The 18,624-nt window shown below is 41.1% G+C and overlaps 1 protein-coding gene and 1 pseudogene across 4 annotated transcripts in view; both read left to right on the forward strand.

Annotated features, from left to right (window-relative positions):
• Positions 1 to 18,624, forward strand: part of NBEAL1 (neurobeachin like 1) — a 207,187-nt gene that overhangs the window by 22,613 nt on the left and 165,950 nt on the right. For all 4 annotated transcript variants that reach the window (XR_013402118.1, XM_028830998.2, XM_015110738.3 and 1 more), the window contains exons 3-4: positions 9,474 to 9,565; positions 18,032 to 18,193. Coding sequence is in view for 3 of the 4 variants with exons in the window: in XM_028830998.2 (XP_028686831.2) it covers positions 9,474 to 9,565; positions 18,032 to 18,193 (254 nt within the window). In the remaining variant the exon portion in view is untranslated. The remainder of the gene's footprint in view (positions 1 to 9,473; positions 9,566 to 18,031; positions 18,194 to 18,624) is intronic.
• On the forward strand, positions 7,360 to 8,744 carry LOC106992693 (ribosomal protein uL30-like; annotated as a pseudogene).

An 18,624-nucleotide genomic window follows, 5' to 3' on the forward strand; every position in this document is an offset into this window, starting at 1 on the left:
AGTAGATTGCAAAAATTTTCTCCCATTCTGTAGGTTGCCTGTTCACTCTGATGGTAGTTTCTTTTGCTGTGCAGAAGATCTTTAGTTTAATTAGATCCCATTTTTCAATTTTGGCTTTTGTTGCCATTGCTTTTGGTGTTTTAGGCATGAAGTCCTCGCCCATGCCTATGTCCTGAATGGTATTGCCTAGGTTTTCTTCTAGGGTTTTTATGGTTTTAGGTCTAACATTTAACTCTTTAATCCATCTTGAATTAATTTTTGTATAAGGTGTAAGGAAGGGATCCAGTTTCAGCTTCGTACATATAGCTAGCCAGTTTTCCCAGCACCATTTATTAAATAGGAAATCCTTTCCCCATTTCTTGTTTTTGTCAGGTTTGTCAAAGATCAGATGGTTGTAGAAATGTGGTATTATTTCTGAGGGCTCTGTTCTGTTCCATTGGTCTATATTTCTGTTTTGGTACCAGTACCATGCTGTTTTGGTTACTTGTAGCGTTGTAGTATAGTTTGAAGTCAGGTAGCGTGATGCCTCCAACTTTGTTCTTTTTGCTTAGGATTGTCTTGGCAGTGCAGGCTCTTTTTTGGTTCCATATGAACTTTAAAATAGTTTTATCCAATTCTGTGAAGAAAGTCATTGGTAGCTTAATGGGGATGGCATTGAATCTATAAATTACCTTGGGCAGTATGGCCATTTTCACGATATTGATTTTTCCTATCCATGAGCATGGAATGTTCTTCCATTTGTTTGTGTCCTCTTTTATTTTGTTGAGCAGTGGTTTGTAGTTCTCCTTGAAGAGGTCCTTCACATCCCTTGTAAGTTGGATTCCTAGGTATTTTATTCTCTTTGAAGCAATTGTGAATGGGAATTCACTCATGATTTGGCTTTCTGTTTGTTATTGGTGTATAAGAATGCTTGTGATTTTTTGCACATTGATTTTGTATCTTGAGATGTTGCTGAAGCTGCTTATCAGCTAAAGGAGATTTTGGGCTGAGACGTTGGGGTTTTCTAAATATACGATCATGTCATCTGCAAACCGGGACAATTTGACTTCCTCTTTTCCTAATTGTATACCCTTTATTTCTTTCTCTTGCCTGATTGCCCTAGCCAGAACTTCCAACACTGTGTTGAATAGGAGTGGTGAGAGAGGGCATCCCTGTCTTGTGCCAGTTTTCAAAGGGAATGCTTCCAGTTTTTGCCCATTCAGTATGATATTGTCTGTGGGTTTGTCATAAATAGCTTTTATTATTTTGAGATACATCCCATCAATACCTAGTTTACTGAGAGTTTTTAGCATGAAGGGCTGTTGAATTTTGTCAAAGGCCTTTTCTGCATCTATTGAAATAATCGTATGGTTTTTGTCTTTGGTTCTGTTTATATGCTGGATTACGTTTATTGATTTGCGTATGTTGAACCAGCCTTGCATCATAGGAATGAAGCCCACTTGAGCATGGTGGATAAGGTTTTTGATGTGCTGCTGGATTCAGTTTGCCAGTATTTTATTGAAGAGTTTTGCATCAGTGTTCATCAGGGATATTGGTCTAAAATTCTCTTTGTTGTTGTGTCTCTGCCAGGCTTTGGTATCAGGATGATGCTGGCCTCATAAAATGAGTTAGGGAGGATTCCCTCTTTTTCTGTTGATTGGAATAGTTTCAGAAGGAATGGTACCAGCTCCTCCTTGTACCTGTGGTGGAATTTGGCTGTGAATCCATCTGGTCCTGGACTTTTTTTGGTTGGTAGGCTATTAATTATTGCCTCAATTTCAGAGCCTGTTATTGGTCTATTCAGGGATTCAACTTCTTCCTGGTTTAGTCTTGGGAGGGTGTATGTGTCCAGGAATTTATCCATTTCTTCTAGATTTTCTAGTTTATTTGCATATAGGTGTTTATAGTATTCTCTGATGGTAGTTTGTATTTCTGTGGGGTCGGTGGTGATATCCCCTTTATCATTTTTTATTGTGTCTATTTGATTCTTCTCTCTTCTTCTTTATTAGTCTTGCTAGCGGTCTATCAGTTTTGTTGATCTTTTAAAAAAACCAGCTCCTGGATTCATTGATTTTTTGAAGGGTTTTTTTGTCTCTCTCTCCTTCGGTTCTGCTCTGATGTTAGTTATTTCTTGCCTTCTGCTAGCTTTTGAATGTGTTTGTTCTTGCTTCTCTAGTTCTTTTAATTGTGATGTTAGGGTGTCAATTATAGATCTTTCCTCCTTTCTCTTGTGGGTATTTAATGCTATAAATTTCCCTCTACACACTGCTTTAAATGTGCCCTAGAGATTCTGGTATGTTGTATCTTTGTTCTCATTGGTTTCAAAGAACATCTTTATTTCTGCCTTCATTTTATTATGTACCCAGTAGTCATTCAGGAGCAGATTGTTCAGTTTCCATGTCATTGTTGAGTGGTTTTGAGTGAGTTTCTTAATCCTGAGTTCTAGTTTGATTGCACTGTGGTCTGAGAGACAGTTTGTTATAATTTGTGTTCTTTTACATTTGCTGAGGAGTGCTTTACTTCCAACTATGTAGTCAGTTTTGGAATAAGTGCAATGTGGTGCTGAGAAGAATGTAGATTCTGTTGATTTGGAGTGGAGAGTTCTGTCGATGTCTATTAGGGCCACTTGGTGAAGAGCTGAGTTCAATTCCTGGATATCCTTGTTAACTTTCTGTCTCATGGATCAGTCTAATGTTGACAGTGGGGTGTTGAAGTCTCCCATTATTATTGTGTGGGAGTCTATGTCTCTTTGTAGGTCTCTGAGGACTTGCTTTATGAATCTGGGTGCTCCTGTATTGGGGGCATATATATTTAGGATAGTTAGCTTTTCTTGTTGAATTGATCCCTTTACCATTATGTAATGGCCTTCTTTGTCTTTTTTGATCTTTGATGGTTTAAAGTCTGTTTTATCAGAGACTAGATTGCAACCCCTGCTTTTTGTTTTGTTTTCCATTTGCTTGGTAGATCTTCCTCCATCCCTTTATTTTGAGCCTATATGTGTCTCTGCACGTGAGATGGGTCTCCTGAATACAGCACACTGATGGGTCTTGACTCTTTATCCAATTTGCCAGTCTGTGTCTTTTAATTGGAGCATTTAGCCCATTTACATTTAAGATTAATATTGTTATGTGTGAACTTGTTCCTGTCATTATGATGTTAGCTGGTTATTTTGCTCATTAGTTGATGCAGTTTTTTCCTAGCATCGATGGTCTTTACAATTTGGCATGTTTTTGCAGTGGCTGGTACCGGTTGTTCCTTTCCATGTTTAGTGCTTCCTTCAGGAGCTCTTGTAGAGCAGGCTTGGTGGTGACAAAATCCCTCAGCATTTGCTTGTCTGTAAAGGATTTTATTTCTCCTTCATTGATGAAACAGTTTGGCTGGATATGAAATTCTGAGTTGAAAATTCTTTTCTTTAAGAGTGTTGAATATTGGCCCCCACTCTCTTCTGGCTTGTGGAGTTTCTGCTGAGAGATCTGCTGTTAATCTGATGGGCTTCCCTTTGTGGGTAACCCGACCTTTCTCTCTGGCTGCCCGTAACATTTTTTCCTTCATTTTGACTTTGGTGAATCTGACAATTATGTGTCTTGGAGTTGCTCTTCTCGAGGAGTATCTTTGTGGCGTTCCCTGTATTTCCTGAATTTGAATGTTGGCCTGCCTTGCTAGGGTTGGGGAAGTTCTCCTGGATAATATCCTGCAGAGTGTTTTCCAACTTGGTTACATTCTCCCCATCACTTTCAGGTACACCAATCAGATGTAGATTTGGTCTTTTCACATAGTCCCATATTTCTTGGAGGGTTTGTTCATTTCGTTTTACTCTTTTTTCTCTAAACTTCTCTTCTAGCTTCATTTCATTCGTTTGATCTTCAATCACTGATACCCTTTCTTCCAGTTGATTGAATCGGCTACTGAAGCTTGTACATTTGTCACGTAGTTCTTATGCTGTGGTTTTCTGCTCCATCAGGTCACTGAAAGACTTCTCTACACTGTTTATTCTAGTTAGCCATTCATCTGATCTTTTTTCAAGGTTTTTAGCTTCTTTGAGTTGGATTTGAACTTCCTCCTTTAGCTTGGAGAAGTTTGATCATCCGAAGCCTTCTTCTCTCAACTCATCAAAGTCATTCTCCATCCAGCTTTGTTCCGTTGCTGGAGAGGAGCTGCGTTCCTTTGGAGGTGGAGAGGTGCTCTGATTTTTAGAATTTTCAGCTTTTCTGCTCTGTTTTTCCCCCTATATTTGTGGTTTTATCTACCTTTGGTCTTTGATGATGGTGACGTACAGATGGGGTTTTGGTGTGGTTGTCCTTCCTGTTTGTCAGTTTTCCTTCTAACAGTCAGGACCCTCAGCTGCAGGTCTGTTGGAGTTTGCTGGAGGTCCACTCCAGAACCTGTTCACCTGGGTATCAGCAGCAGAGGCTGCAGAACAGTGAATATTGCTGAACAGTAAATGTTGCTGCCTGATCGTTCCTCTGGAAGCTTCCTCTCAGAGGGGTACCTGGACACGTGAGGTGTCAGTCTGCCCCTACTGGGGGATGCCTCCCAATTAGGCTACTTGGGGGTCAGGGACCAGCTTGAGGAGGCAGTCCATCCGTTCTCAGATCTCAAACTCTGTGCTGGGAGAACCACTACTCTCTTCAAAGCTGTCAGATAGGGACATTTAAGTCTGCAGAGGTTTCTGCTGCCTTTTGTTCAGCTATGCCCTACCCCCAGAGGTGGAATCTACAGAGGCAGGCAGGCCTCCTTGAGCTGCGGTGGGCTCCACCCAGTTCTAGCTTCCCAGAGGCTTTGTTTACTTACTTAAGCCTCAGCAATGGCGGGCACCCCTCCCCCAGGCTCGCTGCTGCTGCAGTTAGATCTCTGACTGCTGTGCTAGCAATGAGCAGGGCTCCGTGGGCAAGGAACCCTCTGAGCCAGATGCGGGATATAATCTCCTGGTGTGTCGTTTGCTAAGACCGTTGGAAAAGTGCAGTATTAGGGTGGGAGTGATCCTATTTTCCAGGTGCCCTGTGTCACTGCTTCCCTTGGCTAGGAAAGGGAATTCCCTGACCCCTTGTGCTTCCCAAGTGAGTCGATGCCTCACCCTGCTTCAGCTCACACTTGGTGGGCTGCACCCACTGTCTTGCCCCCACTGTCCAACAAGCCCCAGTGAGATGAACCCGGTACCTCAGTTGGAAATGCAGAAATCACCTGACTTCTGCATCGCTCACGCTGGGAGCTGTAGCCTGGAGCTGTTCCTATTCAGCCATCTTGGAACCACCCTCGGGATCATAGTTTTTTTTTTCAACTCAGCTTTATTGAAATGTCACAAAGCATAAAAATGCACAGATTTTAAGTGTCAAATGTGATGAATTTTGATGCATGCAAACATTTGTATAAACACTACTTTAGTCAAGAAATGTAAAATTTCTATCACCCAAGAAAGTTCCCTCTGTGCCGCTTTGCAGTCAGTCCTCCCAGAGGCAGCCATGTTGTCTAATTTCTGTCACCATAGACTGCTCTAGAACTACATATAAGTGATATCAGGCTGGTCGAGGTGGCTCATACCTATAATCTCAGCACTTTGGGAAGCCAAGGTGGGAGGATCACTTGAGGCCAGGAGTTTGAGACTGTAACAAGACCCAGTCTCCACAAAAAATACAAAAATTAACCAGACATGATAGCTATAATCCCAGCTACTTGGAGTGCTGAGGCAGGAGGATTCCTTGGGCTCAGGAGTTTGAGGCCGTAGTGAACCGTGATTATGCCACTGCACTCCAGCCAGGGTAACAGAATGAGAACCTGTCTCATAAATAAATAAATAATAAATACATGAATAAATAAATAAGTGATACGTGCTTTGATGCCTAACATCTTTTGCTCAATAGATTTTTGAAAAAATTTTTTGTCATTGTGAGTATCAATAGTTCATTTTTATTCCTGGAATAATATTCCGTTGTATGAATATATAACAATTTGTTTATCTGTTAACTTGATAGAAGTTTTGTTTTTGGCTTTGGGCTGTTATAAACAAAGTTTCCATAAACATTTTTGTACAAGTGTTTTTGTGGATATTTGTATTCATTTATCTGGGAGAGGAATGGCTGGGCTGTTTGATATGTGTATATTTAACTTAAACTTTTCTAAGTGGTGATCCTGTTTCATACTGCCACCAGTTATGTATGAGAGTTACCGTTACTGCACGTCTTCACTAACGTGATATAGTTTTTCTAATTTTAGCCATTCTGGTGGGTACATAATAGTATCTTACTTGGTTTTAATTTGCATTTATCTGGGTAACTAATGATATTGGTCACAGATTAGGATGCCGTTTGGCCGTTTGTGTATTCCCTTTTGTGAAGTGTCCAAGCTTTTTGCCCATTTTTAAATCGAATTGTCTTTTTGTTATTGATTTGTAGGAGATCTTTATGTTTTTCATACAAGTCCCTGAGAATATTTTCAGCCAGTATGGTTTGTCTTTCCATTTTCTTTTTTCTTTAGAGTCTCACTCTGTCACCAGAATATAAGTTTCACAAGTGCAGAGATTTTAATCTTTTTGTTTACTAATGGCACGTGTCACTCAGTGGCATGATCACAGCGCACTGCAGTCTTGACTTCCTGTGCTCAGGAATTCCTCCAACCTCACCCTGCTGAGTAATTGGGACTACTGGCATGCGCAACCACACCCAGCTAATTTTTTTCTATTTTTTTAAGAGATGGGATCTCACTATGTTGCTTAGGCGGGTCTCGAATTCCTGGGCTCAAGCGATTCTCTCACATCAGCTTCCCAAAGTGTGGGGGTTACAGTTGTGAGCCACTGCACCCAGCCTCCATTTTCTTTCTTTTTTTTTTTTTTTTTTTTTTTTTGAGATGGAGTCTCGCTCTGTCGCCCAGGCTGGAGTGCAGTGGCCGGATCTCGGCTCACTGCAACCTCCGCCTCCTGGGTTCAAGCAATTCTCATGCCTCAGCACCCCGAGTAGCTGGGACTACAGACTTGCACCACTACACCTGGCTAATTTTTGTATTTTTAGTAGAGATGGGGTTTCACCATGTTGGCCAGGCTGGTCTCAAACCACTGACCTCAGGTGATCCACCTGCCTCGGGTTCCCAAAGTTCTGGGATTACTGGCGTGAGCCACTGTGCCTGGTGTATTTTCTTCTAGAAAATTTTGGTTTCAGTTTTTATGTTTATGTTAATGATCCATTTCCAATTTGATTTCATTTATGCATGTTACACTTACTCTTAATTCATGGAACAAATATTTATTGAGCACAGTCTCAGTACCTGCCACTATTTAAGGTACTGGTGTTCAGTAAACAAAAAAATGAAAATCTCTGCACTTGTGAATCGTATATTCTGGGGAAGTGACAAAAAATAAACTGATAAGTAAATTATAGAGCATGATGAAAGTTGATAAAGGACCATGGTGGAGGGAACATGATAAGGTAAAGTAAGGGAGTGGTGAGGTTTCTGGTTTTAAGAAGAAGTAAAAATAGGCCTCAATGAGAATATGTCATTTAAAAAATGACTTGGGATGGGGTTGTGCATGATCAGGAGCTGCAACACTAGGAAGATGGCAGAGCAAGAGCAAAGAAAAATCCCTTTGGGTCCAGAAAATCTCCTGAAAAAGAGGATGGTTTTTCAAGCCCTCAAAGCCACTCAGGCAAAGCAGGCCCTTTTGGCAAAGAAGGAGCAGAGGAAGGGAAAAAGGCTCACATTTAAGTGACTGGAATCATTCCTACATGATTCCTGAAGGCAGAAATGTGACAAGGTGCATCTCAGATGACTAGAAGTGAGACCTCATGCCTTGGAATTGCCAGATAAACATTCCATGGCCTTTGTTGTGCACATCAAAAGGATTAATGGCATGAGTTTACTGGTGGAGAGAACTATTTTAAGACTTTGCCTGAAGAAAATTTTTAGTGGTGTTTTTGTAAATTAAGTCAACCCCCAGAACCTAAAAATGCTGCTTATATTGGGAGGCCAAGGCGGGCGGATCACAAGGTCAGGAGATCGAGACCACGGTGAAACCCCGTCTCTACTAAAAATACAAAAAATTAGCCGGGCGCGGTGGCGGGCGCCTGTAGTCCCAGCTACTCAGGAGGCTGAGGCAGGAGAATGGCGTAAACCCAGGAGGCGGAGCTTGCAATGAGCCGAGATCGCGCCACTGCACTCCAGCCTGGGCGACAGAGCGAGACTCCGTCTCAAAAAACAAAAAACAAAAAACAAAAAAAAAAAAATGCTGCTTATATTGGAAACTTATGTGACCTGGGGATTTCTAAATCTGAAGTCTTTGTGGGAACTCACTTTGAAACATGGACAAGCCGAGGTAAAGAATAAGACCATCCCTCTGACAGACAACGCAGTTATTGAGGAGCACCTGGAGAAGTTTGGTGTCATTTGCTTGGAAGACCTCATTCATGAAATTGCCTTCCCAGTGAAGTATTTCTAGGAGATCTCATGGTTCTTGTGCCCTTTCCACCTTTTGGTGACCCGTCATGCTCAGGCTGAAGTGCGGTAGTGTGATCTTGGCTATATACATCCACTATATACCAAAAATATAGTGGGCTTCCTCAAGGAGATGGGCTCACATGGCTATCAGGGTGAATGCATCAGTCAGCTCATCTGCCAGCTGAACAAGACCCAGAATATTTGAAAGCACGGTGCAGTGGAAGCATGTGTTTTTGCTTTTGGGGAATTATTATCAGGTATCTTTAGAGAAGATTATTCCTTGCCTTATCTTCAAAAATTAGAAACGAAGAGTCAAAGAAAATACCGTAGCTTATGTTCATGGCAAGCACCTCTCATCACAGTCCAGTTCTAAGGAAAAATTCCAGTGTTTTCTATATTGGCTGCCGCCTCGTCAGAAATCAGCACATGCCATGAAAGAAGGAGTCCTGCTTTGTTGCATTTTCTATCCTAGGGTTTAATGTTGGTAAATGAGTAACTCAAGCATTTGTACAAGGCTCCCTAAGACTCCTGCAGCAATGGACCAAGCCCAGGGACATAATTTAATCTGGAGAGTCTGGGAGCCTTGTTTTGAAAAGACTTGAAATACACATAAGAAGAAAGGCACACAAATAAATGTTCAGTTGTCCAAAAAAAAAAAAAAAAGACTTGAAGATGAGGGAGTAGCCATTTAGATACCTGGGAGAAGAGTGTTCTGGGTAGAGAAAACAGCCAGTGCAAAGTCCTTAGGGTGGGAGCATGTCTGGCATGTCCCAGGAAACAGCCAGAAGGCCAGTTAGTACAGGATAACAATGGACAAGGTTACAGGGATATGGGAGGGCAAATTGTTTAAACTTTTATAGGACATTGTTAAGATTTTAGCTCTTTGAGTGACATGAGAAGCCATTTGAGAGTTCCATATACTTAATATACATTTTAAAACAGCACATATGTACTCCTGAATATCACTTAGAGATTTCATAGTATTGATTCTTTAGGTATCTGCTTAATAGGTGTGGAAGCATTTTTTCCCCCTGATAGGCATACTTAATATTATGATGATTTTGTTATTTCAGAAAGATCCAGATTACCTGAAGCTATGGTTGGACACTTTTGTTTCTAGCTATGAACAATTTTTAGACGTTGACTTTGAAAAGCTGCCTACCAGGTATGTAGAAACACTATTTTGTTACCCTTGGATGAGTTTTTCATTTTTGGCACAAAGATTTCATTGATGACATACTAGAAGGATGGCAATAATGTTACCCTCTTGATACTCATGAATAACCCTATTCTCATAGAGACATAGCTAATTGATGACAGTAGTCTTTCTTGATGATGCTAGACCTGGCTTCTAGAAAACTCTGCTTTTCTAGGACACTACCAACTGGTGTCCTGCAACACACTTCATTTCTGACACTAACTACCAGATCCCACAAGTTAAGGGCACAGTCCTCCGTAAGACTGCCTTCACTTCAGACATCAGCCACTATAAGTCTTGGGGATCACCCACACTTCAGACCAACTGGCTATAAATTCAGGGTTCTCACACCCTGAATTTGTTGTTTTCCATAACAACAAATTTTCAGAGCACTGAAAGCACTATACTTATGATTACGGCTTTATCGTAATGAATACACATAGGACAAGGTGTGGAAGGGTCTGGAGGCAGAGCTTCCACACCCTCTCCCCATGGAGTCAAGGTGTGTTGCCCTTCCTGAACATCAGCGTATTCACTAATCAGGAAACTGTTCAAGTTTTGGGTGTCCAGAGTTTTATTGGAGTCTCATTACATAATTGATAATGTGATTGAGCTCAATCTCCCTCTTCCTAGGAGTATAAGCAGTGGTGAGGCTGAAAATTCCAGCCCTCTAATTAATGGTTGGTCTTTCTTTTTTTTTTTGAGATGGAGTGTTGCTGTGTCACCAGGCTGTGCAGTGGCACGATCTTGGCTCACTATAATGTCCACCTCCTAGGTTCAAGCAATTCTCCTGCCTCAGCCTCCTGCGTAGCTGGGACTACAGGCATGTACCACCACGCCTGGCTAATTTTTGTGTTTTAAGTAGAGACATGGTTTCACCATGTTGGCCAGTATGATCTCGATCTCTTGACCTCATGATCCACCTGCCTTGGCCTCCCAAAGTGCTGGGATTATAGGTGTGAGCCACTACACCTGGCCAATGCTTGATCTTTCTGATAGGAACAACTTTCTGTTGAAACTAAGGGCTTACCTTGAGTCACTTCATTTGCATAGACTCAGATGTAATCCATAAGGCTTATTATAAATAACAGAAGACATTCTGAATATCACTCAGAAAATCTCAAGGGTTTTTGAAGCTATGTGCCAGAAAACTGGTACAAAGACCAGATATACATTCTTTATTATACAATAGGCATGTGAGTTGAAACTTATTTTCATTCCTGGCCTTACTGTAGGACCTTAGAATACATCTTAGAGAAGATGAAGTGTTTAGATTTTTAGAAACTAGATTTAAAAATCATAAAATGGAAAAATTCAAATTTGTGGAAAAATACTACTGAAAGTACAAATCTTTCATTTTTCTACCCACCACCATTCCCACTTTCATACCATTTCCCAGGCCCACTTTTCAGATAAAGTTTTTTCTATATCTTAAGCTATTTTGAAGGTCTAATAGTTGTTCAGTAAGGGAGATTGGCTGGGGTAAAATGCAAGAAAAATGGGGAGAGGCATCTAGCCTCAAAAGGAGTGCCAGTTTAAGATAAGTGTTGGCCAGGTGCAGTGGCCACATCTGTAGTCCCAGCACTTTGGGAGGCTGAGGCGGGCAGATTACTTGAGCCTAAGAGTTTGAGACCAGTCTGGGCAACATGGTGAAACCCCATTTCTACAAAAAATTAAAAATGGTGGTGTGCACCTGTAGTCCTAGTTACTTGGGAGGCAGAGGTGGGAGAATTGATTTGGCCCAGACAGTTGAGGCTGCAGTGTGCTGTAATTGTGCCACTGCACTCCAGCCTGGGTGACAGAGTGAGACCCTGTCTCAAAAAAGAAAAAATGTGTTGAGGAGAGAAGGGAGGAATTGATGGTGGTTGATGATGAGAAATAGTGTCTGGAGAATTAAATCTTAAAGGAGGAAAAGTGTTTGCATTTTGGGGATAGAGGTAGGCAATCAGAGGTAGTAAAGGAGAATTGAGTCTAGAGAATCAAATAGGGGCCAGATCATGAGGTACTATGCATGCAATACAAATGGACTTTGACTTTTTTGTTGTTGTTATGGAAAATAAGAGTGCTGCTGAAAAATGTTCTGTGTAGAGTGTCTTGATCGAGTTTGTGTTTCAAAGTCACTTTAGTGGCTGGTGGAGAGGGTTGAGACTGTGGGCAAGGAGCCTAGTTAAGAGGTAATTGTGATAATCCAGAGTCGTCGCTAGAGCTTTGGACTGAGATACTCAACTCAAGTAAGGATGTGAGTGTACTAAAAAAAGACTAGGATCATTATTTATAAATCCAGTTTCAGATGTCTTCCTCATTAGAATATTATTCATGTTAGGTTTTTAAAGGTTGGGGAGTATTAATCTTGACCTTTTCTCAAAATAAAATTATTTATTGCTAATTTTTACCAATAAAATAACGTGATTTGTGCTTAGAAGTACTTCTGTTTTAATAATTTACAGCTTGCTTTAAATCATGGAACTATGAATTTTATAGAGTTAGGATTTGAGCCTTTAAATGTTTGGAATATTGGAATGAAGGCTTCTAAAGTTTCTAAGGTGCAGTTGTTATCCATACATTATGTGTGTCTCCTTTCTTGGGACATTGTTTCCAAAAGCATTATGTAGACTTATATTGCCACTGTGTTTAAAGTAACATGAAGAATGCCAAGAGCATTGCTGTATTTGTGATATAATTTGTTTACTTAATATTGTGGTTCATGTTTTTGTCAAAAAACTGAACCATGAATTTAATTTTTCTAATATAAAACATTCAAATTTTTAAGTACATGCTATATACAAGATATTTTATGAAATTAGTCAAATCACCTTGAAGATAAGAGACACATGGCTAATCCTCATGTAAAGTAAACTGACCTTACAGAATTCATAATGTAAAGCAGAGGTGGCTTTTACTAGAATATAAAGCCTTTGAACTTCAACCTAGACTGCTTCCTGTAGTAGACACAGACAACCATTGATTTACAGTAAACGTTCAATACCCAAACAGAGGAGTGGAACAGATTTGTGGAATTTGGGAAACTGCAACAAAAGAAGCATAGAATTTTGAACAGTAAAGTCCTAGAGGTGGGCAAATGCTTCCAAGTCCTTAAATGCTCATAACGTTAGGAACATGGCCAAAAATTTCAACGTTATCTATAAGGCATGTTCAACCAAGCCCCAATTTTATAATTAAAAAAAATCTTTCTAGGCCGGGCGCGGTGGCTCAAGCCTGTAATCCCAGCACTTTGGGAGGCCGAGACGGGCGGATCACGAGGTCAGGAGATCGAGACCATCCTGGCTAACACGGTGAAACCCCGTCTCTACTAAAAAATACAAAAAACTAGCCGGGCGAGGTGGCGGGCGCCTGTAGTCCCAGCTACTCGGGAGGCTGAGGCAGGAGAATGGCATGAACCCGGGAGGCGGAGCTTGCAGTGAGCCGAGATCGCGCCACTGCACTCCAGCCTGGGTGACAGAGCCAGACTCCGTCTAAAAAAAAAAAAAAAATCTTTCTTAGGAGCTAATTTTGGTCCTCTTTAGTCATTTTTAGAAGCTTATTTTTTGACTGTTTAATTATTTATTAGAAACAATGTGCATATAGAGAATGGGAACTTTTAAATAAGTAGGATAAAATATTGGAAAATTGAATATTTTCTTTCTTGTTGACATATGTTTTTGGAAAAGTGAGGAGGAATAGCTTTGCTTAATTTTGAAAATTGGTTATATCTGAATCTTTGTTTATTATTTTTAGATTACCTCTTTTTGGCCCTTTAGCACGAAAAAAAATTTGTATATATATGTTAATGAGAGATTTTCTGGTACCACCTATAAATAAGAGAATGAAAGAATCCAAAGCTACAAGTGAAATGATGCCCCAACTAAAATGAAATATTTGTAACTGGGTTATAGAATTTGGCATTCCTTATGATATGCTTTGTGGCTTATTTTTTGTGTAATTTAATTACACTCAGGTGTTCATTTTATTTTATTTATTTATTTTTTTGAGACAGAGTCTCGCTCTGTTGCCCAGGCTGGAGTGCAGTGGCCGGATCTCAGCTCACTGCAAGCTCTGCCTCCTGGGTTTACGCCATTCTCCTGCCTCAGCCTCCCGAGTAACTGGGACTACAGGCGCCCGCCACCTCGCCCGGCTAGTTTTTTTGTATTTATTTTAGTAGAGACGGGATTTCACCATGTTAGCCAGGATGGTCTCGATCTCCTGACCTCGTGATCCACCCGTCTTGGCCTCCCAAAGTGCTGGGATTACAGGCTTGAGCTACCGCGCCTGGCCTGGTGTTCATTTTATAAAACACTTTCTTAATTTATGTTGTAGGATGGTTCAGAAAGAGGCTAACTATATTCTACATGTGACTACTGGTTATGTGCTTCAGATTTTTCTGCTTATAGTTAATTAAACAGCCTTTTACTCAATGTGAAAATACTAGCAATACTTCATATTAAGCATAAGCTGAAGAAGAGATGGCTGTAAAGTATAATTGTCATTTAATCATAGGCATGCTTTAGGGAGCTCTGTTCAGATTCAGGCATTTTTCTTAAAGGAATAGGAAATTAGTATACAGTGGCTTATGAAAAGATTCTGAGGTTTTAGTGATAGCATGTTTAAAATATATTATATTTGTATAGACCTTTCTATATTTCATAGCTGAAAATGCATATTGACCTTCTGGTTTCAGACCCCTGTAAAATAGGGCAGGTGATACTCAAATTTTATAGGTTGGGCACAATGGCTCAAGCCTATAATCCCAGCCCTTTGGAAGGCCAAGGTGGGAGGATAGTTTGAGTCCAGGACCAGCCTGGACAATGTAGCAAGACCCTGTCTCTTAAAAAAAATTGTGGCTTACAGAACTGGAAACTTTTTTTTTTTTTTTTTTTTAAAGAACAACAGTAGATATTTATTTATTTATTTGAGACGGAGTGTCACTCTGTTGCCCAGGCTGGAGTGCAGTGGCCCCATCTCGGCTCACTGTAACCTCCGCCTCCTGGGTTCACACCATTCTCCTGCCTCAGCCTCCCGAGTAGCTGGGACTACAGGCACCCGCCACCACGCTCGGCTAATTTTTTTTTGTATTTTTAGTAGAGACGGGGTTTCACCGTGTTAGCCAGGATGGTCTCCATCTCCTGACATCAGGTGATCCACCCGCCTCGGCCTCCCAAAGTGCTGGGATTACAGGCGTAAGCCACTGTGCCTGGCCAACAACAACAGTAGATATTTACTGTTCACAGTTCTGGAAGCTGGGAAGTCTAAGATTAAGACACCAGCATATTTGATGTCTGGTAAGGGCCTGTCCTCTGTTTTTTGCTGTGTCCTTACATAGCAGAGGGATGAATACTGTGTCCTCACACAGAGGAAGGAGCAGGGCAGCTCCCTTCACTGTCTTTATAAAGACACTAATCTCATCCATGAGGGCAGAGCCTTCATGACTTATCACTTCCTAAATGCCCCACCTCTTCATACTATTATTGCACTGGGGGTTAGCTTACAACATATGAAATTTGGGGGAATACCAGCATTCAGACCACAGCAGATTCACATAGAAAGCTCTGCCATTCCTTAAAAGTAGACATGTATGTCGGACACGGTGGCTCATGCCTGTAATGCCAGCACTTTGGGAGGCCGAGGCAGGCAGACCACCTGAGGTCGGGAGTTCGAGACCAGCCTGACCAACATGGAGAAACTCCATCTCTACTAAAAACACAAAATTAGCGGGCGTGGTGGCAAGGCTGACCAACATGGAGAAACCCCATCTCTACTAAAAATACAAAATTAGTGGGTGTGGTGGCACATGCCTGTAATCTCAGCTACTCGGGAGGCTGAGGCAGCAGAATCGCTTGAACGCAAGAGGCGGAGGTTGCAGTGAGCTGAGATTGCGCCATTGCACCTCCAGCCTGGGCAATGTGAGTGAAACTCCATCTCAAAAAAAAAAAAAACACAGAAAACACAAGTAGACATGTAGTTGCCTGTAGAAGTATTGGCAACCACCTGTCATGTACCGGCAACCCACATGAGAATGGGTATTTTCTCATTCATGTTTGAAATTTTGTTTATTTTGTATCTGTTTTATTAAAATATTAACAGAATATTAAATATTGGTAGAACATCCTACTTGTGTGATTACTTGCAGTTTTTAGATGAATTCTAAGATGTTGGCCCCTTCAGTTGTGTTTCTACTGTCCTTCTCCTTAGGTCAATCTCTTCAGGTCTTCCACAAGTCTTTTGGACTTGCCAGGATATTTCCTGTCTCTCATTTCCCTGGAAATATTAACCTCTCTCTGCAGGTCCCTCTACTGTAATGTCTTCTGTGGCAGCACAGGAATTGTCTACCCATTCAGGTTAGCAACAATTTTTAAGTATGGTATAAAAATCTCTTTAAACACTCGATAATGGTGAGAGAAGTTGCAGTCACCATTTTCTATTTCTTTCTATTTTTTATTATTATTAGTTTTTGAGAGATGGTCTTTCTGTGTCGACCAGGCTGAAGTACAGTGGCATGATCATAGCTCACTGCAACCTCGAACTCCTGGGTTCAAGCGATCCTCCTACCTCAGCCTCCAAGTAGCTGGGACCACAGTTATGTACCACTATACCTGGTTAATTTTTTCTTTTCCCCCCAGTGGAGATGAAGTCTTGCTATGTTGCTGAGCCAATTTTCTGTTTCTTTGGTGATTTGGCATAGATTTCAACCAGGTACAGACCTCAGGCCAGAAACAAGTTTATAAGAAATACTGCATTTTTTTCATTATCTGTGACTCAACATGCCTTGACTCTAAGCCTACATCTTTCAGGCTGGTAAGATATCCATGCTTTCTTTGGGCCGGGCACGGTGGCTCACGCCTGTAATCTTAGCACTTTGGAAGGCCAAGGTGGGTGGATCACGAGGTCAAGAGATTGAGACCATCCTGGCCAACATGGTGAAACCCTGTCTCTGTGAAAAATATAAAAATTAGGTGGGTGTGGTGGCATGTGCCTGTAATCCCAGCTACTCGGGAGCCTGAGGCACGGGAATCCCTTGAACCTAGGAGGTGGAGGTTGCAGTGAGCTGAGTCCAGCCTGGCAACACAGTGAGACTCCATCTCAAAAAAAAAAAAGATATCCATGTTTTGTTATGCTTTGGATTTTCTGCCATCCCCGAGATGATAGGGTTTTATTTAGTGCCACTGATTTTTGATGGGGAGGGAGGAGGTATTCTCTGGTTTTGGTTGTGTGACCACAGGAGTGACCTTCCATATATCTCTTGTGCTTATCTGCATAGCCCACTTAAAACCAGCTCCTCTTGGAACACAGATACATTATTTCATGAGGTTGGGTACTTCAGTGTCCATGAGGAACTTCAAAGGTTAAATGATTAGCTGTATGTTACAGAGGTGAGATTTAGTACCCATGTCTTTAGACTTTGAATCCAGGTATGGGTTTTTATTATGAAAGAAACACCAGAGGAACCACTCATGTCTGATGTTGGCATTTGCCCTTAAAGAACCATATTGTCTTACATGGAAACCATTTGTCACAAAATATTGATCTATTATTTTTTAAAGTCTTCTGTTGATACCCATGCTCAGAGCTCTACATTTCCTTTTTTTTTTTTTTTTTTTTAAAATACCCTTTTATCTCTCTTCTTTCCTTTTGCTGGTTATCTTTCTCCCTCTTCTGATCATATGGCTTGGGGAGTCTATACTAAACAATGATGTTTAGTAAAGCAGTTGACAAATTTTTTTTTTTTCTTTTTTTTTTGAGACAGAGTCTCACTCTGTCACCCAGGCTGGAGTACAGTGGCACAATCTCGGCTCACTGCAACCTCTGCCTCCTGGGTTCAAGCGATTCTTCTGTCTCAGCCTCCTGAGTAGCTGGGGACAGGTGCACCACCACGCCCGGCTAATTTTTTGTATTTTTAATAGAGATAGGGTTTCACCATGTTGGCCAGGCTAGTCTTGAGCTCCTAACCTCATGATCCGCCTGCCTCAGCCTCCCAAAGTGCTGGGATTATAGGTGTGAGCCACCGCACCTGGCCAACAGTTGACAGATATTAAATTAGTTATGTAGATACTTCATTTTTATTTTACAGTTATTGTTTCTTTTAGAAATGATATGCACACTGCTATACACAGTATTTAGTATACATAGTATTTCTAAGTGGAACATAAATTAATTTATTCTAAATATTTTCATTAAAAATAGTACAATTGAAGATATCAAATAGTCTCTCTGTTGCCCTCTTTAGTAAGCCTCTTCTGAAATAAGAAAAACCACTCTGCTCTAATAATCTTCTAGTTACTAATCATCTGGTGGTGTGTTGCAGACAAGAAAGCACAGAGTATCTGGAATGAATAAAAGAGCTTCTTTAGGATTTGGGCTGAAAATGAAGTTCATTTAAATGCCAGAGATTTTCTTCTTATATTTCAACAGGCTTCTTATTTTTTTCCCTTTCTGTTTTAGGGTAGATGATATGCCTCCAGGAATATCTCTGCTTCCTGATAATATTCTGCAGGTTCTGAGGATCCAGCTGCTACAGTGTGTTCAGAAAATGGCAGATGGGTTAGAGGAACAACAGCAAGCCTTGTCAGTTTTGCTTGTCAAGTTCTTCATTATTCTTTGCAGGTATCTAGTAGAAAAAATAAGCTAGTTTTCACTCATAGGTGGGAGTTGAACAGTGAGAAGACATGGAGACGAGGAGGGGAACATCACACACTGGGCCTTTAGGTGGGTGGGGTGCTAGGGGAGGGATAACATTAGGAGAAATATCTAATGTAGATGATGGGTTGATGGGTGTAGCAAACCGCCATGGCACATGTATACCTATGTAACAAACCTGCACATTCTGCACACGTATCCCAGAATTTAAAGTGTAATAAATTAAGTAAATAAAAAAGAAAAAAGAAGCTAATTATCTGTTTTAAAATAATTGTTACGTTGGCCAGGCGCCGTGTCTCAAGCCTGTAATCCCAGCACTTTGGGAGGCCGAGACGGGCGGATCACGAGGTCAGGAGATCGAGACCATCCTGGCTAACACGGTGAAACCCCGTCTCTAC

This window comes from Macaca mulatta, chromosome 12 (genome assembly GCF_049350105.2).
Source record: "Macaca mulatta isolate MMU2019108-1 chromosome 12, T2T-MMU8v2.0, whole genome shotgun sequence".
NCBI lineage: Eukaryota > Metazoa > Chordata > Mammalia > Primates > Cercopithecidae > Macaca > Macaca mulatta.